The sequence below is a fragment of the Peromyscus californicus genome, unplaced genomic scaffold, assembly GCF_007827085.1.
Source record: "Peromyscus californicus insignis strain IS unplaced genomic scaffold, ASM782708v3 Scaffold_13__1_contigs__length_99412109, whole genome shotgun sequence".
Classification (NCBI taxonomy): domain Eukaryota; kingdom Metazoa; phylum Chordata; class Mammalia; order Rodentia; family Cricetidae; genus Peromyscus; species Peromyscus californicus.
Genome location: NW_026294424.1, coordinates 70,884,617 through 70,908,682, shown reverse-complemented (window position 1 = coordinate 70,908,682; position 24,066 = coordinate 70,884,617). Strand labels below are relative to the sequence as shown.

At 45.4% G+C, this 24,066-nt stretch overlaps 1 protein-coding gene across 3 annotated transcripts; it reads right to left on the bottom strand.

Annotated features, from left to right (window-relative positions):
• Positions 1-979: 979 nt before the first annotated feature.
• Positions 980-24,066, bottom strand: Rest (RE1 silencing transcription factor). 3 transcript variants are annotated; one of them, XM_052735241.1, is made up of 4 exons: positions 23,737-24,066; positions 20,653-21,556; positions 11,870-11,953; positions 980-6,823 (listed from the first exon to the last, which is right to left on the bottom strand). In XM_052735241.1, exons 2-4 carry the CDS (start codon positions 21,545-21,547, stop codon positions 4,518-4,520), a joined length of 3,285 nt encoding a protein of 1,094 aa, XP_052591201.1. In that variant the 5' UTR covers positions 21,548-21,556; positions 23,737-24,066; the 3' UTR covers positions 980-4,517. The 3 variants fall into 3 exon arrangements, with proteins under 3 accessions (XP_052591201.1, XP_052591200.1, XP_052591202.1); XM_052735240.1 differs by lacking the exon at positions 23,737-24,066 and adding an exon at positions 23,044-23,502; XM_052735242.1 differs by lacking the exon at positions 23,737-24,066 and adding an exon at positions 22,674-22,943.

Genomic DNA, 24,066 nt, shown 5'->3' with positions numbered 1-24,066 from the left:
GAGAAGCCTTGGGATGCTACCTACTGCACAGCAATGCCATCCCTGGTGAAGGAGAAAATGAAACGAGCTTAACGGTATAAAGAATATTAAGTCACACAATAGCTAGCATTCGGCTGAAGCAGCAGCAGTTCAAAGGTGACTGCTTCCCAGTGTCCACTAGGCTCCATTCTCTTAAGGGGGCCTGACTACCAGGCAGTTGAGGAGACGAAGCTGGCCGACAGTCACTCATTAAGCCTCGTGCCTCTGGGCTACCCAGAAAAAAGTCCTGGTCTGTCCCCAGATTAACTGTGACAATATGTATACGTTGTAAATTTCCTCCATTTATCCAAAAACCAAACTCCCAGTTCTGTCTCTGTAAAACATGTTTAATTGCTCCAAGTGTCTGGGACCTAAGAGATCTGCAGATCAAAGCACGTGTAAAACTTATAGCAGGCCAGGTGGTAGTGGCACGCGCCTTTAATCCCAGCACTTGGGAGGCAGAGCCAGGCGGATCTCTGTGAGTTCGAGGCCAGCCTGGTCTACAGAGGGAGTTCCAGGACAGGCTCCAAAGCTACAGAGACCCTGTCTAGAAGGAAAAACAAACAAAAAGAAACTGTTATAGCTCAAACATAAACTGTGTGTCTGTTCAGGGTCAGTTCTCCCAGCCAGTCTGCACTAGCATTAGGAGCTCTTCCTTTATTAAGTTTTCTCACTGGGAAGGTCTAATACCATAAGACCAACACTGCCAACCCCAAACCATGAATATCCATGCTGTCCACTAACTACCCACTACCATCTTCACAGCTAACCTTAGAAATTTTAAACACACTACTGGAGACATAGCTCAGTGATGGAGCCCTTGCCTACAACACACAAGATCTGGGTTTGATCCTCAGCACTGAAAAAAAAAAAAAAGAAAATCAAGGTATAATTTACTCGTGGTTACAGAAAAAAGTTGATCTTGGTTTCTTTAATACACCAATAATAAACAAAGGCCTGGTGCTTTTTAGAACTTTATTTCAATGTAACTATATGCATAAGAAATACACTCATATTGGTTAATAGAATGCAATTATGTTTAACTTATCCTACACAATCTTGACCAGAAACTTGGTACATGGTTTAAATTTTCAAAAAAAGAAAAAAAGAAAAACAAAAACTGCAATCTGGTTTATTTCTATCTATTACAAATGTATAAAAGATCCTCCATCAGCGCTGCTGACAGCAGCAGAACCTTGAGAAATATACCTTTGGTTTGCCTCAGAAAAGGAACACATATTGCACTGTAAAGTTTATAAAATTGGCGCAAAACATTGTGGTAATGTTACAATGCCAGTTTTAAGACAACTAATGGGGAGCCGATGGGATACATGCAGAACTGTAAAAGCGATCTCACCTAGCCCGCTGTACGCAGAGACTGTAATCTACATGCAGATCATTTCTGAACGAAGACTATCAGCTCAGTTTATCTGTTGAGGTCAACCAGGAAACCCTAGCATATACCTTGATTTTTGCAAAAACAAAAAAGGGAGAGGGGTTTCTTCAGCATTTCAGTCCACGAGTAACAGTATACTAACAGGCAAAGTGTTCTCTGTCAACATAGAATGAACTGCTCGAGGTCAACTTGGGCTTTAATTTGCATTAGCACTTACATGCATAATAGTCCAAGTTGTTGACCTCATGACTTTAAAAAGTAACTCTAAAAAAGTAAAATGGCCCTTCTTGGAAGACTAGAGAAAGACATCCAGCCACAGTTGTAAAAAGTCTCATCAAAACAATGTACCCTTTTATGAATTACGCCTCAATTAAAAAAAAAAAAAAAAGTAGCCCCAAATAAGAAGCAGCTCTGAAAAAGAAAATATAACTTAAGATATTTGAAAAAAACAAGGTGAATACAGGTTCAAAAATAATTAAGATACATTTTCCTAAGGCTACCTAGAATTAGGCTTTAAAGAATTCTACCATTTCAAGTTTACCACTAGTTACTAGATACCAATTTACAAACAAGATGTTCACTTTTTTTGTTCCTTTATCAAGAGAAAAATCTACCTTCAGACTATGAGGGTGGTGATGGGGAGGGACTAGAAAACAAGATTTAAACAATCCCATGCAAATATCACATTTTCCAAATGGAAGAACTCCAAACCGCACTAGAAGTTTCAATCACTAAGACACTTTCCATTGAAATGATTTAAGTACAAATACATGGCACCAAGGTTTAGGCCTAATATAGGCCTGACAACCAAGTCCTTGTTTTCTGGAAGAAAGGCCTCAAAAGTCCCACTCAATTCCACGTAACAATGCTTCAAAGATCAATTAGGTTTTAATTTCCTTTATATTTTTGTTTTTTGACTTCTAATCTTAAAGACTAGATTAAAACTTAGCTCAATTCCCAGAAGGCATTGCTTCCCTTTGCTCTATGAAAGAGTCCACCAAAACCCTTCCTCCTCAAAACCAGCTAGCCCCCAGCCTCCAGCCTGTGCTTGTGATGTGTCTTTCTCTCTCAACATCTTGAAAAGGTAATGTAGGTAAAATATGCTCATAAAAATTAAAACTAGTTGTTAGAAAGACGTAACTAGCTTTATAATTTAAGTTTTAACACATAAATACGTGCAGCTTGATCTGCACTGACAATGATTGTCGGAGCCTAGAATTCAACATTTACAAATTCTCATTCACACACACAAAACACACTATTATCACACAACTTGTGTCTTGAGAGAATCTTCTGCTTTTTAAATCTTTGGCCTCCCAGTCAATCCCAAGTTCAACCAACTTTAACTAAAACTTCACTCAGAATTTCACCAAGCTTTTCACCCACACATTAATGCTTGTCGTATCTTTCATCAACTGTCAAAATCTGAAGCCTGCTCAGAGATCGCCAGGTAAAAGAAAATAAATGAAATACACAGAGGTTATTTCAAAACAGAATATGACCATCAAAATGTCACAATTCCTGATTGGGATCATACTTTGTTTCCACCAGTAAGAAAAATCCCACATTGGATTATTTCACACTCCGGCATTGGCCAAAGGACACAGAGAGCTGGTTCTGGAGCATGCGGTTTCTCACACAGGTGTCCCCAGAGGAACACCAGGAACAAAGTCACTTGAGGCCTCTCCCGTACAGAGGCTGTCTCACAGGGGCAGCGAGGACACCCACTAGTTTGTGGAGATCCCTGAGAAAGTATGATTCTTAAAATCTGGACTGTACATAATTAACATCAGCCCTGTTCAGGTACTCATTGGAAGAAAGATGCAGCTGCTTGCCAGAACTCAGCACTCCACTCTAGATCAGCCATGTGGCCATGATGGCTTTCTCACAAGTGATATATATTCTCTAGTTTAAAGGATAATTATGTTGGGCTACAGATTTGCTGTTTCCAAGGATGACATCACTTGATTTGAGTAACCATCCCAACATCAACCATCTATTGAAAAAAGGAACTCTTCAAAGAAGGACTTCTCACTCTGTAAGAAATAAGCTGGAAACAGCAAAGTAAAAAACTCCAATGGCTGATAGCTGAGATTAAATTTTGTTCAATATGGGATCTAGTGGCTTACTGCAAAAATCAGACCCGGAGAGCTGTGGAATTACACAGATGCTCACCATTCAAAATAACTTACACGAAACTGCTTCTGGCATAGATAAAGAGGTTAAAATTAAAAAAATAAAAATAAAAAACAATGGATTGAACCTGCATGTTCCATTGCTCATAAACTTGCACACACTATTGTTCTGCAAAAAAGACAACTGCAGCACAGAAAAACTGCCCTTTTGCATACAAGCCTAAAAGTAACCCCCCAAAAGAAAAACAAAAAAAAACATGCATATATGTATAAAGTGTTACTATTAAACACAATGCTATTTCTAGGGGGGAGAGGGGAATTAACTGCATAGGTTAAAAAACAAAACAAAACAAAACAAAAAACATGTGCAACATCTTAAGCCAGTAAAGCACCAAAATAAAAAAAACAAAAACACCAAAAATCACTTTTTATAATGATTAACATAGAAGCACAAAATATTGACCATAAGTCAGGAAGCAATTACCTGGACAGATACAATGTCCACTGTTGAAAGAATTTTTCTTCAATTTAAATGTCTTTTCTCATCTCTAAAGAAACCTTAAAGTGCTAACTTTACTTATATAAAGCAGGCAAATTCTTCAAGTAATTTGCTACGCCAATTTTTATCAACCTAAACAAGGAACTAAAAATAGAAACTAGTGAAAAGGACAGAAAACCCCACAGGTTGCAGGTAGACACCCAGGAGAACGTCATCTACCATCCTGCCTTTGTCTCTTCACTTCACTGCACAAGCTAACAGATTGTAAGTATCTGTTTCCTTACATTAACTCCCTAGGATTTGCTAAGATTTTTCCAAGTCACTAGGTAACACATACAATCCTAAGAAAATAATGTCACTTAAAAATCAGCACTGGACACTAATTAAAGCGAGCTTGTGTGTGTCTGCTGCCTTAAACTAAAAGTGAGGCATGCTTACAAACTGTGATGAGCCGCACTCCACCGGCTCACTACTCCTGCCCCTCGGCTGCCTTTTCAAGGAAGTATACATTAACCAGATGGCGATTGAGGTGCTTGCTGTAATCCTTTTCCTTTCTGAAAGAACGATCACAGAAAATACAAACAAACTCTCCCTCAGTTACTTTAACTGCCAACCCCTCCTTTCCATTTTTTGAACTTGCTTCTTGTGGCATTGGCCGAGCCCCATGCAGTCCAGAATCATCACTACCCTCTGACATATTATCACTCAGGTCACTTCCATCATGGCTATGGATGCCTTCATCTTCATCAATTTCCGGAGACTCATTTTCAGCCAAAGTGATAGGAGGCGAGGCCGTTACAGTTGGGGATGGGACAGGAGGCAATGGTGACGCCGGTTCGGCTGCTGAGGCTTTCACAGGGACACTGTCTGTGTTCTGCTCAGTGTCCACTTCCATTTCACAAACCCCAGCTGAACCAGTCTGACACTTAGCATGTAACGTTTCACCATCTGACACATTTGAGTTTTGTTCCGAGGAAAAGACACTGGTAGATTCCTTAGGAGCAGCAAGCGTAGCTAGACTCTCGCCAGCTTCCTCTGTTCCTACTTTCTTGAGAGGGGCTATTTTATTTCCTTCCCCATCAGAGCCAATTTCTTGGTCCTTGGGGGTCTCGTCTCTTCTTGAGTTTCCCTTTGGCGATGCTGATGATGGGGCTGGAAGGTCCTGTGCACGCCTGCTTCCGTTCAGAGGCTGGCGATCTCTAACAGGCACTAGGCCAACTTCCATAAGGACTTGCTCCTGCCGCACCACCTCACTCCGCATGCTCAGCTTCTCCTTTGTACTCTCTTTGCGGGGAGATGACCTTTTGGTGACTGGTTTGACTTGAAGAGGTGGCTCCATGACAGCAGGAGGCTCCTTCTGAACAGATCCCATGTGAGGAGGCCCTGTCTGAGCAACCTCCCCCTGAGCATGGTCCAAAGGACAAAGCAGCTTCTTCTGACAATGTTCCCACTCCATGGGAGGAGGCGGCTCCATCTGATCAGGCTCCATGGGAGGAGGCTGCTCCATCTGATCAGGCTCCATGGGAAGAGGCTGCTCCATCTGATCAGGCTCCATGGGAAGAGGCTGCTCCATCTGATCAGGTTCCATGGGAAGAGGCTGCTCCATCTTTGGAGGCTCTATGGGAGGAGGCGGCTCCCTCCGAGGAAGCTCCATGGGAGAAGGCAGCTCCCTCTGAGCAGGCTCTATGGGAGGAGGTGGCTCCCTCTGAGGAAGCTCCATGGGCAGAGGTGGCTCCCTCTGAGGAAGCTCCAGGGAAGAAGGAGGCTCCATGGGAGAAGGCTCCTCCATCTGAGCAGGCCCTGTCTGAGCAATATCCATGGGAGAAGGAAGCCCGGGCTGAGTAGAACCCGTAGGGGTGACCACCACCTGAGTGAGCGCAGGAACAGAAGAGACCTCCCCCTGAGCCAGCTCCATGGAAGGAGGCTCTGTCTCCTTCTGTGTCTCCTGAGCAGGTCTGCTGCCTTTCTTACTTGATTTACCTTTTTGAGTTTTCTTCTTTGCACCTTTTTTAACGGAAGTATTTTGCTTTTTATCGCCTCCCTTAGTCTGCTCCGTCTTGCCGTCATCCTTTGGCACCTCGGTACTACTTTTGGATTTGCTTTCTATCTTTTTTTTCTTTTTTGTCGCTGGTTCCTCGTTCACAGGCTCATCCGAGGGATGGGCTTCAGCATCCACCTTTCTTTTGTTTTTCTTGGCTTTACTGACTTTCTCTTTATTACTTCCTGTATGTACATCTATGTGTTTCGTCTCTGCTGCCTTAGTCTCCGTCGCGGATTTCCGAGTTCTGGTAGTTACCTGGACCACTGAGACATTGCCACAAGACTTCTTCTCTTTTGAAACATCCTTTTTCTCTACTTTCGCGGGTCTCTCGTTTTTCTTGGCCGGCATCTCTCCCTTTGTTTTTGTTTGCTCGGTCTCGGTCTTGTCACTGGTGGGGTGACTATGCAAGTCGGCCTCTCTCTTCTTGATTTTCTTTAGTTTCACTTTGGAGACATCCATCGTCTTACTAGGACAGGTAGGATGCTTCGACTTGAAATGATACTGCAGGTTACACTTCTTGGAGGCAGCATAGTCACACACGGGGCAGTTGAACTGCCGCGGGTTAACGTGCAGCTCTACGTGTTTTTTGAAGTTGCTCCTATCTGCCGTTTTGTAGTCACAGTGAGGGCAATTAAGAGGTTTGGGCCCGTTGTGAACCTGTCTTGCATGTCGGGTCACTTCGTGCTGATTTGAAGCCACATAACTGCACTGATCACATTTAAATGGCTTCTCACCTAAAGGTAAAGAGGAGATGTTACCAGAAATAGAAGACACAAATCCAACATTAAAATATCCTTAGGATGTACATGTAAAATAACCACGAAGACCATTTATTGGAAAGACTTGATCATGCACCTTACATTTTCCATATTTATTTGTATAACTTTTCTCTATCTGGGATGGAGGCTTGATTCTCAAAGTACATCAGAGGAATAATCAACTGAGTCAACCATTATGTTCAAAACAGTTTATGTTAGCTCTTTGGCACTATTAAAGAACAGGCTCCGCCCGGAAGCACAGACCTGCTGGCACAGGCCAAGAGCCTCTGGATGCCAATCTGGGACAAAGCCACTCCAAGAGAAAAATGGTTTTAATCTTCTGCTCCTCACCCTCCAGAATTCTTTTAAACTAAAATATACTGTAACCCAGTATAAAACACATACATCTGTAAGGTTAGGTCTGGAGCGGAATCTCAGTTTGAGCTACAGCCCCAGACTTGTCTGCCTCCATTTTAAGGCTCTGTTTTAGCCTGGGAGAGTAAATTAACCCTTTACTCATCACTGCAAGAGGTGAGTAAAGCTCAGAGTTTGTATAATACTAGAGTGTTATACTGTTTTAAAGCAAAAATAATAAGGCTGAACCCAACTCGAAAACTTCCAGTGATTTTTTTCTATCTCAACTTCTCTATAAAAGGGGCAAAGAAACTAACTAAATGAGGCTGGTATACAAATAGATACGGTATAGAACACAGACAGTCATAATCACAGAGCCCACCCACCCCAAAATTAAAAGCAAAAAACATTCTACCTGAATACATACCCAACTAGATCACACTCTAGTAAATATTACCAATTGGTATCCACACCCCACCGGTCCAATGGAATGCATAGTAGAGAAATGGAAATTGACATTTATGAAAATTAATCTTTCAAACATCCACATTCATTATTATCTAAGTTTTCCATAAGCAAAATTAGAGGTGAAGCTTAACTATGACAATATTAAAGATTACATCATTAGAAATGTCTGTTGACAGAATCCTAAATCTCCCCCAAAACCTACCCAGGCATATCAAATCAGATATGTAGGTAATAAATGGTAACTCTTCCAATGTTAAAATTCAAGAGTTTCAGTCAGGCATGGTAGCGATACCTGTAATCCCTGCTACTCAAGAGGCCGCGGCAAGAGGACCCCGTATTTGAGGCCAATACAGGGAATTTAGCAAGAGCCTATCTCAAAATGTGAAAAAAAATTCAAGTCTAAGAATGTAAGTCAATGGGCCGGGCGGTGGTGGCGCACGCCTTTAATCCCAGCACTCGGGAGGCAGAGCCAGGCGGATCTCTGTGAGTTCAAGGCCAGCCTGGGTTACCAAGTGAGTCCCAGGAAAGGCGCAAAGCTACACAGAGAAACCCTGTCTCGAAGAAGAAAAAAAAAAGAATGTAAGTCAATGGGAAAGGAATTGCCTGGCGAGCACAGGGCCTGGGCTTGACCCAGGCTGCAGAAAGGTTGGGGGGTGGGGGGGTGGGAGTGCAGTCTCTACAGCACATACATTCCTCTACCCTTGGCCCTACTGTCAGCATTAGCAATACTCAAGGTCAAGGTGACCTGCAGCCAATTAAAGAGGCCAGCCTGAGCTACATGAGACCCTGTCCCCAAACAAAAGACCAAGCCCTAGATTCAATTGTACATAAAACCTGGCGTGGTGGCACACACCCTCTAATCCCAACACTCTTGAATAACATGGTGAGAGAGAGAGAGAGAGAGAGAAGAAAGAGAGAGAAAGCAAGATGGCCCCTCGGTTAAGGTACTTCTTACCAAGCCTAAGAAGCTTGGTGAAAAGACCCACATGAAAAGCAAAGAAGCAACTCTCACAAGCTGTCCTTGTGTGCTCTCTACACACACACCCATGAACATGTCCACACATACAACAAATTAACTTATTAATTAATCAGTGCGATCTTAAAAACTGGTACTACAGTTCCTGGATGGCCAGGACTACACAAAGAAATGCTGTCTCAAAAAACAACAGCAACAAAACAAAAACTGGTGCTGTAAGCCTGATCGGGAGCAGTACGGGTGGGGGGTGGGGGGTAGGGGGTGGGGCGTGGGTGGGGGGGGTGTCAGAGGCCCTAGGTGTGAACTCACTACTACTGTTTCACAACAGTCATGTCATCAGATTGCTTTCTCAACACTCCTGTCTATCTACAGCCATAGTGAGAGAAGACTCTTACTGCTACCACAGGAGGTAGATAGGTTCAGAGACTTGGAGCAGGCCGAAGTGACGGTGGAATGCTTGGCCCTAAATAAGACATCTGTGTTTCCCTATCCAAAGCTCCGGGAGTATCACAGAACAGGGGAAAGACAGGATCCAAGCGCCAGATGGGGGGTGTACAGCAGAAACATCTGGGCACAGCAGGACAATTCTATTCGTGAACTCATTTTGGCTGTGACTACCTACACATCTAAGATGGAACTCTCAACATTCCAGATGGGTGGAGGAGGTGTACAAGGCCCCACTCTTTCCTGAGCAGTTAAAAGGCAGTTCATGGGTTTCTCAGGATGTGAAGCCCCCAGTAGTACAGCCAAGCTAAGGTGCCCTTACTCAAGTAACTAACTTCCTACCCATGCTTATGAAAGCAATCCTAATTAACACAATGGGCCGAGGAAGGAGGGGCTTGAAAGGAGGGGACCTGAAGAGAGGGGATAAGAAGATGGGGAGCTGTGCCCGAGACAGAGCTTAAGGACCCACATGGTCAAAGGACCAACTCCTATACGGTGTCCTCCGACCTTCACATGCATGACTGATACGGCATGCGTACCCACACACGTGCACACACAAAGAAATTGTAATTGGAAAAAAAAAAAAAAAGTCCAGCTCCCATCCAGGCCATCAGGCTGTATAGCAGGAGCCTTTATTAGCTGAGCCATCTCTGATAGGGTCTCATCTATCTCAGGCTGGCACTGAACTCACTATATAGGGACAGATCAATGTAGATGAGAAAAAAAAGGGACTTGACTGAAAGGAAAATGTAGGCAGCCTCACCCTCCTCCCCAGCAAAACATAAAGGGTTACCTACCGATAGAAGCTCCCAAAGTGCCACAATGTATGTTTTTGATCTATGTTTTGATTCTCAGTCAGAATTGGAAAAAAAAAAAAAAAGCTGGGCGGTGGTGGCGCTCGCCTTTTTGTTCCAGTACTTGGGAGGCAGAGGCAGGCAGATCTCTGCCAAGTCCGAGGTCAGCCTGGTCTATAGAGAGCTAGTACCAGGACTGCTAGAGCTACACAGAGAAACCCTGTCTCAAGGGGAAAAAAAGAATATACTTTAAAAAAAAAAAAAAGCTGTGTTATTGTGTGCGAGCTATATAGATATAATGATGTATGTGTTGGGAGCAGTGGTGCATACTGTCTACAGGATCAGACCCCCAGGACATCACTGTTACCTGAGCACCTCACCCCCCACTCCCTTTATTTTGAGACAGGTTCTTCCATTACCCAGGCTGGCCTCAAGCTCCCTACGCAGCTGAAAATGGCCTGGAACTTCCAACCCTCCTGCTTCTACTTCCCAGCACTGGGACTGCAAATATGTATCACAGTGCTGTTTTAGGAAGAGCTGAGGATCAAAGGACCCCCACAGACACCTCTGAGCACTCTACCAATTGACCTACAAAGTCCCATCAACTATCATTTTCTTTAGATATGGGTAACAAAGTAAGAGGTTGGGAAAGTTGGGAATTAAATCCTAACTTCTCATTTTGAGAGACTCTCAGCCTTTTTTATCCTCCCTCAGCACATGCCCTCATCTGTAATCTAAGACTGGTATCTTCACATTAACAAGGTTATAATTTCAGTACCCTGTATGCATACAATAACCAATAGGTATTAGAAATACTTACCACAGTATAATTACTGATAACTATAAAACCTTTGACACACAGCAAGCAAAACTTCAGACATTTAACAAACCCAAATAAAAGGCAAAGATTATCAACTAGGGTAGACACCACAGAAAACATTGAACATTCCCAGTCACACATATATATGTATATGAAAGGAATCCTTCTAAACCAGTGATCCATCACCATAAATAATGGATCAACTACATGTCATAGGGAGAGGAAAAACGTGATCAATTATACTCTATGACAAAAACTAGGGGTCACATCAAAATGTCTTGCTTGTTACTGGGGTTAACCTCCTGTCTCATTGCAAACTACAGTATATGCCACCAGGCCCAGCTCCATAATATTCTGTGGGGTTTTTTTGTTTTGGTTTGTTTTGTTTTTTGAGGCAGGGTATTGCTGTGGAACCCTGGCTGGTCTGGGACTTGCTATGTAGATCTGATAATCATTTTCTCTCACACATAGAATCAAAAAAATGGGATAAACTCACCTGTGGTCTGTGCATAACTTAATTGGAGTATTAGAACTGTTCTGAGTTCTAACAAATACTAAGAGCCTCATCTTGGGCTGGAGAGATGGCTTAGCAGTTGAGAGCAATTTCTGCCCGCGCAGAGGACCCAAGTTCAGTTCCCAGCACCGGTATGTAACTCCTAACCATCTGTAACTCCAGTTCCAGGGACCCTGACACTCTCTTTTGGCCTGCTCAGGAACTGCACCCACATAGTGCACTTTCAAACAAAATACTCATATTAATAAAACTTCAGAAAGAAAAACGAAGGAAATCTTTCCAGAAAAACATTTACAAATTCACATCTATGCAGTTTCTGGAGTCTGATCTAGAAAGCCCATATTTATCCTCCCATTTTGGTTCTGCTTTTTTAAGGCAGAGGCCTGCCTGGCATAGATAGTGTACATGCTTTGAATCCTAACACTCCTGAGGCAGAGGCAGGTAGAGCTCTCTGAGTTCCCGGCCAGCAGTAGCTACATAGTAAGATCATGTCTAAGAAAAAAAAAATTTTTTTAAAGACTCCCAAAAACATTAAGTTATAAACAACGCAGTTTCAGTTCTAAAAGAAATTCTTTATAAAGAAGTTTACAACAGTCAAATAAATAAAAACGATAGTTTACTGAAATGGTGGAAGTTACCATTTCTTACCAACCTGAATGAGTCCGCATGTGTCGAGTTAGATGAGTCTTCTGAGAACTCGAGTAAGGACAAAGTTCACATTTATAAGGGCGTTCTCCTGCAAAATTAAAACGATGGTGTTTAATATGCAACAGTAAACCAAAAACAACTCTAAGAAGTGGAACTATTCCCTCCCACATATTTTTGGGTATTTCAGGTTTTTTGGGTTGGTGTGGCTGGGTTTTGTTTATTTTGGATTTTGAAATAGATTCTCCTAAGTAGTCTGGGCTAGCCCAAACACACAATCCCCCTACCCTTGCCTGAGTAGTCCAGGCTAGTCAAACACTCAATCCTCCTGCCCTTCCTTAAGTATGGGTTTATACAACCATGCCAAGAAAGAACTTGTCTCCAGCCATTTTTCCATTTTTGATTTTGAGACAGGATCTAAAGTGTGCACTTGTGATCATACTGTCTCAGTCTCCCCAAGTATCTGGTGTCACAGATCTATGGCACCTGGACAAGTGTCTGACAGGATTTTTTTAAAAAGATTTATGTATTTATTTTGTGTACAGTGTCCTGCCTGCACGTCAGAAGAGGGCACCAGATCTCATTACAGATGGCTGTGAGCCACCATCTGGGTGATGGGAATTGAACTCAGGACCCCTGGAAGAACAACCAGTGCTCTCAACCTCTGAGCCATCTGTCCAGCCCCTGACAGGATATTTTTATTGTATTTTTAAATTGTCTTGTCCAGAGAATGATTAGTTTTGGAGGCGGGGTCTTATGTAGCCCAGGCTAGCATGGATGACCCTAAAATGATCCTCTTCCCTTAACCTCCCATGAGGTGGACTTATAAGGTGTGAGCCATCATAACCACAGCTCGGTATTTTGCAACAAAATGACTCTTCTCCCATTACTGGCAGAATCGGTGAAAGTGTAAGTTAGATCTGAGTGGTAGCACACAGCACCTATAACCCTCGCACAGGGGAGGTGAAGGCAGGATGGGCTGGAGACACTGTCAGCTAAGAGCTGTTGGGCAGCGTGACCTACAGAAGAGTCAAAAACCGAATACCAGGCCCAATGAGACGACTTGGTTAGGAGCAACTGATGCTATTGCAGAGTTCCAGTTCAGTCCCCAGAATCCACATATCTCAACCATCCATGACTTCAGTTCTGGTCTGACATCCTCAGGCACTTGACATGCATGTGGTATACATACATGCATGCAGATCAAACACTCAGACACATAAAAACAATTTTTAAAGGTAAAAATAAAAACAAAAAGTTCTCAATGTGGTAGAACCTGCCTAGTACATGTGAAGCTCTGAGTTCACGTCCTAACACAGGGAAATGGTCAATTCAGGAAGACTCAAGCATGTGGTACCACTAGCCTTATGAAGTAACTCTAGCCAAGTGTGGCAGCACTCACTTCAAATCCCAGTGCTTAGTTAGGGGGTAAGCAAGAGGATCAAGAGTTGGAGGCTAGGGGCTGGAGATGGCTCAGGTTCAGAGCATTGGCTGCTCTTCTAGAGGTCCTGAGTTCAATTTGCAGCAACCACATGGTGGCTCACAACCACCTGAAATGAGATCTGATGCCCTCTTCTGGCTTGCAAGCAGAACACTGTATACATAATAAATAAATCTTTAAAAAAAAAAAAAAGAGTTGGAGGCTAGCTTGAACTACATGACACTGTCTACAAAAAAAGAGAAGAAAAACACTTCAGTGGAGACGCTGTTACTTTAGGCTAAAAATTCACATGCTGATTGGGGTGGGGCATGCATGCCTTTAATCCCAAATTCCAGAGGCAAAGACAGAATTTTACTATCTATATTAAAATTAATGTCTATTAAAATTCACAGTGACTTAACATTATAAAACAGTCCACAGGTGTTCATGTAAGTTGGTACAGACTGAGGATAACGGAAGCTCTGTAGGTGCCAGGGATGGATGCAGCACTAACAAATGCATCTTATTCGGAGACAGGGTCTCAGTTAGTTGCCCAGGGTGGCCTTTAACTCATTCCGTGGCCAAGACAGGCCTAGAACTTGTGATCCTCCTGCCTCAGCCTCCCTCCCCATCCCCAAAAAAGAGACAATTATAGGCCTGCACTACCAGTCAGCTATATTAAGAATATTGGGGATGGGTGGGGGGGTGGGGGGCTGGAGAGATGGCTCAGCAGTTAAGAGCACTGGCGCTCTCCCAAGGCCCTGAGCTTGAGTCCAGGCACCCATGTCACTCCCACCTCCAACTTCAGCTCTAAGGGATCCTATGCTCTTCCAGCCTCCACAGGCACCTACACACATGTAACACTCACTCAAGAGAACACAAATCAAAAGAAACCTTTGTAGAGGAAGGAGAGCTGGAGAGAGCCCTTCACACACTGCTCCTCCTAGAAGCAGGTTCAGTTCCATCCCAGCACTCCCAGCAGGTGGCTCACAAATGCCTCTAACCACAGCTCCAGGGGGTCCACCACCTCTGGCCTGAGGGCACATGCACTTCCATCCAAACACAAAAATTAAATTTAAAAAAGATGGGCGTAATGGAAATCCCAGTACTCTGGAGGCAGAGGCGGAGGCAGGGGGATCTCTGTGAGTTTGAGGCCAGCCTGGTATACAAAGGGAGTTTCAGGACACCTAGAGCTGTTACTACACACAGAAACCCTGTCTCTAAAAAACAGAAATAAATAAACTATTACTTATTTGCTTTATTTATTTATTTAGGTTTTTCAAGACAGAATTTCTCTGCATACTCCTGGCTGTCCTGGAACTTGCTCACAGAGATGCCCCTGCCTCTGGAGTGCTAGGGGTAAAGGTATGTGCACCACCACACCCAGCTAGCTAACAAAGTGAAATTTATTGTTGAAAATACTCTAGCACTTTAACAAGTTTCTTGGGGTTTTTTGTTTTTTTTTTTTTTTGGTTTTGAGACAGGGCTTCACTGTGTAGCTCAGCCCTTGAACTAAAGATCCCCTGGCCTCGACTTCTGGAATGTTGAGATTAAAAAGAGCAAATTATCAGCTCTAAAAGCATAAACACAAAGTTGGGTAGTAAGTAGTGTATATGTTGTCTTTCATGGTCTATTAGTATAAACCAACAGCAATTTACCAAAACAAACCATAGTTACTACAATGAATCAGTTACTACCTGAATGTATGCTCTATACCATTTTTGTTTGAGACCAGGTCTCACTATGTCGCTAACCTAGAACTAGCTTAATATATAATTATATTAATAGCTGTATATAATTATAAACTATACTATATATTAATATGTTTTTATGTGCACACACACCTATATGTACATATACATATACACACTGCTCATCATGGGCAAAGATACAAGCAGCTCTCCCTTTATAAACTGTTTCAAAACAGCGGGCAACAGTAATGTGTTTAATATATAACATAGCCTCAAACTTGCAGCTCTCTACCTGCCTCTGAATCCAAGTGATGATCCACCAAGCTGATGTGTCTTTTTTTAGACAAGGTCTTAATATGTAGGTGGGGCTGGCCTGAAAGGGAACTCAGTATGTTAAGGCCAGGTTGGCTCCAGCTGGGCGTGGTGGCACATGCCTTTAATCACAGCACTCAGGAGGTAGAGACAGGTGGATCTGAGTTCCAGGCCAGCCTGCTCTACAAAGTTCCGAGACAGCCAGGGATACAACACTGAGAAAACCCATCTTTAAAAAAAAAAAAAAAAAAAAAAAAAGAGGAGGGGGGTGGCACACGCCTTTAATCCCAGCACTCGGGAGGCAGAGGCAGGTGGATCTCTGAGTTCGAGGCCAGCCTGGGCTACAGAGTGAGTTCCAGGACAGGCTCCAAAGCTACAGAGAAACTCTGTCTCGAAAAACAAAAACAAAAACAAAACAAAACAACAACAAAAAAAAGGACCAGGCTGGCTTCAAAACCCAGATATCTGCCTGCCTGTTTCTGCTGAGATTAAGCCATACTGCTTCACCGTTCCTGGCCACTTTCTTATTGTTTAATTGTGTTGAGTGGGTGTGTACACGTGCTGCAGAGACCAGGCAGGCAGCTGTGAGCCTTGGCTGCGGGGAACTGAATTCAAGTCCTCTACACAAGCAGGACACATTTAAGCTGTATCCCCAAGACAGAGCTATTTAAATTAGACACTAAAGTTTAAGAAAAGTTGTTAAACAAGCATGAAGTACATATGGTATCTAGATAAGATAGCACAGATCAAGTTAGTTTAGTTTAGCACTGTCTGATACACACTGCTTGCTCATCATGGAGTAAAATCCAAGCAGCTCTCACTTCATAATCGGTGGGCTTCAAAACAACTGGCAACAACAAAAGTTTCTGAAATAAAATTAACTGAAAAATCTGAACCAGGTTTGGTGGCACAAGCCTTTCATCCCAGCACTGGGAGGCAGAGGCAGGCCAATGTCTGAGTTCCAGGCCGACCTGATTTAGGTAGCCCCAGGACAGCCAGGACGACATTATAATGACACGCAATCTGAGGTGTCTCTGGCAATTCTCACTCTGTAGCCCCGTTCTCAAAGCACAAAGCACATTGCTGTCTCTGTGTGTACAGCATTCAGTAAAGCTGCCTCAAACACCCTGGCTCAATGTCTTTACTACTGAACACACAAAGTTTCCAGCCTTAAGGAAACACGGTCTCACAAGAGAATCCAAAGCCTTTCAGTAGTTTCTGACTGCATAGATGTATCACATTAGTATATGCTTAGAGTGGACTGGATTAGAATGGTTGCTCTTAGAAGAGCAGACTGGAGCTCCCCTGTTGCCAACTCCCATACCCCTCCCAGACAGGGTTTCTGTGTAGCCCCAGCTGTCCTGGAACTAGGATTCAAGGTGTGTGCCACGATGCACAGCCAGACTTGAGTTTTAAAAAAATAAAAATGGTTAAATGAATTTTCATCTTGGGACCAGAGCAGAATTTCCAACAATTTCCGAAATAGCCCTAAGCACACTCCTGCCATTTTGCCCTATGTGTGTGTGTGTGTGTGTGTGTGTGTGTGTGTGTGTGTGTGTGTGTACGCAAAGTAGCAATCTCAGTGTTGGATGATTCTTATAAAAATTAATCAACTCTGAAAAATGCTGAAGATGCTCTATGCCCTACACTATCAAACGTTCAGCCAAGATATAATTCAAGTAAAACTAATATATCCATCCCATCAGAATGTACATTTGCTTGTCTTGTTCATCAGAAGGCTGAGGCAGGACAGTGAGGTCAAGTTTTGGGGTTTACACCTTTTACAGACCTGTTCACAGACTTGTTAACCTGAAGTAGGACTGCCAGAATTCAAGGCAGGCCCAGCTACTACTGAGCAAACCTGTGTCACAGAAAACAAGTCTGGGCACGGTGGCACAGACACAGCTGTAATCTATGCACTCAGGATCCAAAGGCAAAAGGATGGTTTGGAATTTGGGGACAGCCTGATACACCTGGGGAGTTCAGGCCAGCCAAGGTTATACACGCAAATGCCTAACAAAAAAAGGCATCTGCATGATAAGCTTTTCCCAGCTGACTCTGGTTGGCTCCCTATTACCACAAAATGAGGCAGATAAGGAAGGGACTGAGGGAAAACAGGAAAAGACTACCATCCTGTTGAGTTGAGGCTTGTGTAGCCCAGGCTGCCTCTAACAGAGAGTGACCTTGAGCTCCCGTTCTCACTGCAAGGATGAGCTAGGCATTTCTCTGTTTCTGTTTTGTTTTGTTTTGTCTTGGTTGTTTGTATTTATTGGGGGAGGGGAGTGTTAGTCAAACCCGGGGGCTTGTGCATGCTTTGTGAGCTCTATACATGAGCTATACCACAAACCCAGATAGAATTTCAAATTCATAGAACTCACTATGTGGTCCAGGCTGGCCTTGAACTCGGAGATATTCCTGCCTCTGTCTCCCAAATGCTAGTATTAAAGGCATGTGCCACCACACTGCTATAATTTCTTCCCGACTGTCTTCAAAGTACTGTAGTAATGGCAGCACCACTTGAAACAGACTAAAAACTATATACACTTAGAACAAATGGTATAAAAATTAATAATGTCCCCAAAGAAGTTATTTTTGAAAAAGTGACACATCTAGCCGGGCGGTGGTGGCGCACGCCTTTAATCCCAGCACTCGGGAGGCAGAGCCAGGCGGATCTCTGTGAGTTCGAGGCCAGCCTGGTCTACAGAGCGAGATGCAGGAAAGGCGCAAAGCTACACAGAGAAACCCTGTCTCGAAAAACCAAAAAAAAAAAAAAAAAAAAACTGACACATCTAGTACCTCACTCCTATAGTCCCCCTAAAGAAGTACTGCGGGAATCCAGAGCTAGCCTGGGCTTCAGAGGCCGTCTCATTTATTCCTGTCCTTGATGACCCCATCCACAGCTGCATGTCTGAGCACACACACACCCAGAATGACCTGGGGAGCCTCCTTAGCATCTATCTTCACTTCCTCTAAGGGGTGGCTGGAAACAAACACAGCAAGAATCTATCTCTCGGCTGGGCGGTGGGCGGTGGTGGTGCATGCCTTTAATCCCAGCACTCGGAGGCGGAGGCAGAGGCAGGCAGATCTCTGTGAGTTCGAGGCCAGCCTGGTCTACAGAGTGAGTTCCAGGAAAGGCGCAAAGCTACAGAGAAACCCTGTCTCAAAAAACAAAAAAACAAAAACAAAACAAAACAACAACAAAAAAAGAATCTATCTCTCCTTCTCACAAAGTTTGAAGGCAGAGTTCCTCTAACAGTGATGCAGTAAAGATTAAAATTACTCTCAATTAGCCAGATACTTGGCTGGACAACTTGAAATCCTGTGAACAGAGAGAATAACTGACATGGACAGAGCGGCTCTGTAATAATGCTTTCATACATTTAGAGCAAATCAATTTTCTGGGACAATATGTTTTGTTTCGTTTTTTCATTTTTGAGACAAGGTTTCTCTGTGTAGCTATGGCTGTGCTTGATTGAACACTCTGTAGTCCAGGCTGGCCTGACTGATACTGATCTGCCTGCGCCTGCCTACCTGCCTGCCTGCCTCTGCCTCTGCCTCCTGGAGTCAATTCAATGTACCACCATCGACTGCCTGACGTCTATCTACATTTCTATTTTAAGCCCTTTTAATCCCTCACCCACTCCTGACATTATTATTGAGTCTTTTCTTGTTCTTGGCCAGACCAAGATTTTTTTCACATTTTTAAAAGAACTGATTTTTTTTTTCCATGTGTATGTGCCATGTGTGTAGATGCAGGCCAGAGGAGGGTGTGGAATCCCTTGGAGCTACAGTCACAGGTTTTAAAGCCACCCAACATGAATGCCGGAAACTGAATTCAGATCCTCTGGAAGAGCAGCAAGTACTCTTGACCACTAAGCCATCCCTACAGCAATGTTTCATATTTTAAAGAAAGTATTAGGGAGACTGATAGCAGAATTCTGATTAGTCCCAACCACAAGTGGGCAACATGGCAAGACCTTGGGCCCTGTTTCAAAGAAGTTTTGTGGGTTTCTGTTTTGTTTTTTAACACTTTTTCCTTTCCTTTTCTTTTTTTTTTTTTGTAATGATTCATTTTTATTTTATGTGCACTGGTGTTTGCCTGCATGTATATCTGTGTAAGAGTGTTGGATCCCCTGGAACAGGAGTTACAGACAGTTGTGAGCTGCCATGTGGGTCCTGAGAATTGAACCTCGGTCCTCTCGAAGAGCAGCTAGTGCTCTTATCCACTGAGCCATCTCTCCAGCCCCTCTGAAACTTTTCTTTTGATGCTGGAGATGGGAAGCCTAACATGCAAGCCTCACTGCTGAGCTACACCCCTAACCTCTCAGAATTCCTGACTCCTGGGCCTGAAAGTCCTCATAACCTGTAGGCATCAGGATATGCTGAACAAAAGCTATTTCCAGCTGAAAGTAATTCTCATGGGTGTCTTTGCTTCCTCTCTTATGAAAATGGCTTAAATCTGCTGTGATTTTACTCTTGGCTGGAGAAATGGCTCAACAGTAAAGACCACTCACTGGCTGCTCTTGCAGAAGACCCAGGGTTCAGCTTTCTGCATCTGTAACTCTCCTTCACTCCAGTTCCAGGAAATCCAATGCTCTCTTCTGGCCTCCAAAGGTACTGCACACATGCGGTGTACTTACATGCATGCAGTCAAACTACTCATACACATAAAGAAAATGAAAAAAGGAAAAAGGGACATATGGCTCAGTAGGGAATGGTTACCTAGCATACATGAAACCCTGTGTTCCATCCCCATTGCATAAACCAACCATAGTGATACATGTCTGTAATCCAACTGCTTGAAAGGAAGAAACAGAAATATCAGAAGTTAAATATCCTCAGCTACAGATTAGTGAGTTCAAGGTCAATGTGGGCTACTTTGGATCCTGTTTCATAAGGAGAAGGGTTGGGGCTGGGTGTAGTGGTGAACGCCTTTAATCCTAGCAATGTGGGGGAAAAAACAGGTGGATCAGAGTTTGAGGCCAACCTTGAGTTTCAAAGACAGCCAGAGTTATATATAGCCTGTTCCAAAAAGACCAAAAAAAAAGGGCGTATAAACAGTATGCTTTCTTTTCTATCTAAATCCTCAATTCCTGCCTGGTGGTGGTGGCACACGCCTTTGATCCCAGCACTCGGAAGCAGAGGCAGGAGGATCACTGTGAGTTGGAGGCCAGCCTGGTCTACAAATGTAGTGAGTTCTAAGACAGAACTGAAACACAAGAGAAAACCTGTCTGGAAAAAAACAAAAAAGTCAAAAAAATCCTCAATTTCCCCTGGCAAACTATAGTGTATCTTAGATGTGTTCAGAACTGATCTATAAGCTTAACAGAAATCACATTTTTGGAAACAGAATTTAGGTTCTCTTACCTGTATGAGTTCGAACATGCTGGACATAATTATTTTTTCTGTCTGAAAAATAGTTGCATTTGCTACACGTGTAGACTTTTCTAGGAAAATGGTTCCTCAAGTGTTTCCTCCAGTGGTACTCGCTCACTGTTGTGTATGTGCAAATGATACACTTGTAGACTCGCTCATTATCCCCGGCCCTGGTGTGATGCTTGAGGTGAGCAGTGTAGTGATCGTATCGGTTGGTATTGTAGCCACAGCGATCACAGCGGATGGGGCCCTTGGAGAAATCCCCCTCCTCTGCCGTACAAGAGCCAGACTCCCTGGCTTTGGCCTGTTTTTCTGCGCTTTCTTCCACAAAAAACTTTTTGGCGCTGTGAACCCTGATGTGATGTACGAACTGCTCTTCCGACTCTGCCTCATACTGGCAGGGCTTGCAGCGGAAGGGCTTGGCCTTCAAGTTCTTGCATTTGTCCTCAGTCCCAATCGTTTCGGGAGGGAGATCTTTATTCGAGTTGTAAGTTTCTGGGGCAGGGGATGCTTCGAATACAGGCTGTGGTTCCACGGCGTTTAGCTCCAAGCTTCTCAGCTCCATGTTTACCAGCCCACTGGGGTCACCTTTTAGTTCAGCAGACTCTTCAAGTCCTTCCCCTTCGCTGTCTGAGAAGTTGTTGTCCCCCACGGGCATCAATTCTGCCATCTGCCTTTCTTCCCCGACCAGGTAGTCACAGCAGCTGCCGTTGACTTCCCCAGTCAAGGCCACATTTGCTAACATGATGAGCTGAGGTGCAGCCAGTTCAGCTTTGGAGAGCTCATGCAAGTCATACATGTCATTGGGTAAGGCCATGCCCATGTTGCCGCTGTTGCTGAACAAACTTCCTCCTCCAGAAGACTGCCCCATCACCTGGGTGGCCATGACTGCACCCTGAATAGGGTATAACCAAAAACAAAAAAACAAAACAATCGTTTAAATCCAGCTCTCGTTACCAAAAGCAAGCATTTTTCCAATGTAACCTTTAAAACTGAATGAGCTTCAGTCACTTCTAACAACAAAATGAAAATGGTTTCTTGCTGGGTATGGTGGGTGCCCGTCTGTAACCCCAGAGCTAGGGAGGCTGAGGCAACAGTGCTGTTAATTTTCAATTATCTTTTATTGCAGTCACAAAAGCATACAATTGAGTAACTATTTCCCCCATACCCAGGAAAAAAAAAGCAACTCTTTCATCCCTTAGGTCTACCGCTGGCATGCAAGTGTGTCAACCTTTTTTTCTGGCGGTTAACATTTTTAATGTTAACTAAAATGACTCTGAATTCAAAGCACTGAATACTAAACTATTGTTCTCTCACTTCTCCCTTTCAACAGTTCAGTGGTCTGAATGAGAACCCCCAAAATCCACAAGCATTTCTTACGCACATAATGAGCACACCAAGAAATCTGGAAGAGTGCAATTTAATTTCTTCCTGGAAATTCAACTAACTCTAAAAGAATAAACTCAGAAAAAGTAACAGACTTTTATTTTTTGATGACTCTTAACTTAAAAGGGTGGTTATGGATCCTTTTTTCCACAAAAGGGGAAGTTTTAAAGTGTTTTTCTGTTTGAAAACTCCCTAACAGCCGTGCAACTCCACACGTCAACCAGCAACTTTGGCGCATTGTGCTTGACTTGGCCTACTTGCCTAGAGGAAGCCATTACAGATCACCTTCTTGAAAACAACTTGAGTTTTCAAATGGCCTCAACCTCTAGCCTCAAAGGTGCTCGTCTCGAGCTCAGCTGTCCCTCTTGCAAATGCGTAAAGGCAAGATACGCAGAAAGTACTAACAGACAAACTTAAACCGAAAACACAAAAAAAGCACTCCGTTTCACCAGGCGTCTAAACACAGGCTCGCTCAGTTACATGCCCCCAACAAAAAGTTGGGACTCGAATGCCATCACAGGAAACAGCGGGCCACAGCTCTTCCCTGGTTTAACAGCCTCACGGATTCCACAACTGACCCCCCCCCCCAACCTCTTCAACATCCACTTTAAAGCTCCCCCACGAACCTCAGCTGCCACACTCCAAGGAATCCCCACGTTTCCCGGGAAGACTGTGCAAGCACGGCCCGGGAGCAACGTGTTGCACGGAATTCCTATGTGCTGCTGCCACCAGCGCCGGCCTCGGCGGCGGCATTCCTAACTGAAATAGGCATTCGGCCATTTTCTCAAAATACCAAACACAAAGCAGCTCTCTTTGCAAACTTGGGCCCTCTTGCTTCCTCTCCGCCACCGAGCCGCGGGCGGTGCCTCCCTGGGCTCTCGCCCTCGTGCGCTGCCCACCACCCGAGAGGCGCCACTCCGCCGCCCCGCGGGCCCCGGCCCCGCAGCCCCCTCCCCCGCCGTCCGCGCTCAGCCCCAGGACTGGGCGGAAAGTTACCTCGCCGCCGGCGTCCGGATCGGGCCTGGGCCGGGGCTCGGCGGCGCCCTCCCGAGGTTGCCGGTCTCGGTCTCTCCGAGGGGCCCCACGCGGGCCGTCGCCGCCGCCGCCGCCCCCGCGCCCGGAAGTTTGCGAACTTCGCTCCCCCACCGCGCAGAGCCAGGCGCGGGCCGCAGAAATCGCTGTCCAGCCCCGCGGCCGGCAGCGGCGGCGCCGCCCGTGCCCCGGGCTGAGTCAAGCGGGGCGGTCGCCTTCCGGCCGGGCCCGGGCTAGGGGGGAGGGGGCGGCGGGCCTGGGACGCCGGAGGGGCCCGGAGCGGTGGGCCCTGGGCGAAAGGGAGGGCGAAGGGGAAGTTTCAGGACCGCGGTCACCAGCAGCAGCGCCGCTCCGGCCTCCGCCGTCCCCCGGACTCCCGGCGCCGTGCGCAAGGGGCCGCCCCGAGCTCGACTGGGGACCGGTGCCCCCGCCGCTCCCCCACCAGCCCCCGGCCCAGCCCGTTGACTCGCTCCGTAACCCGATCCCGCCCCCGCCCGCCCGTCCGTCCGTCCGTCCGTCCGCCCGCCCTCCCTCCCGCCGCACCGCGCCGCCCGAGCCACAGTATCTGCAGATCAGCCCTGGACAGCGCCTCGCGCCGCTCCCCGCCCGCCCGCCGGCCCGCCCGCCTGCCGCCCTCCCAAGTCCGCGTCGTCCTACCCGCTCGCCTGCGCGCCCACGGACGACCGCCGCCCCCGCGTCGCCGCCGCCGCCGCCGCCGCCGCCGCCGCTCCAACTCCTTTTCTTTGTTGCTGGACTTTCTCGGGGGAGGGGAGGGAGAGCGGGGAAAAGTTGGGCGCCGCGGCCCGCGGGACCCGCAGTGCGATCGCGGAGCGGGATCAGACCGCCGGCCCTCGCCCTGCTGTCGCAGCCGTCCCCGCCGCCCCGGACTGGGGCCCGCGGCCTCGGCGGCGCTCGGTCTGCTGCTGCGCCGCGAGCTCGCGGGAGCCGCACATTCCAGCACAGGACGCTGCTGCGCCGCGCACCCTG

What these genes read in the sequence shown, in the direction of transcription:
- Rest (XM_052735241.1), bottom strand. Translation starts at nt 21,547, where the DNA reads ATGGCCACCCAGGTGATGGGGCAGTCTTCTGGAGGAGGAAGTTTGTTC. An exon ending in GCATGTTCGAACTCATACAG is followed by an intron (nt 11,954 to 20,652) that starts GTAAGAGAACCT and finishes TTAATTTTGCAG; the next exon opens with GAGAACGCCCTTATAAATGT. An exon ending in ACACATGCGGACTCATTCAG is followed by an intron (nt 6,824 to 11,869) that starts GTTGGTAAGAAA and finishes CTTTACCTTTAG; the next exon opens with GTGAGAAGCCATTTAAATGT.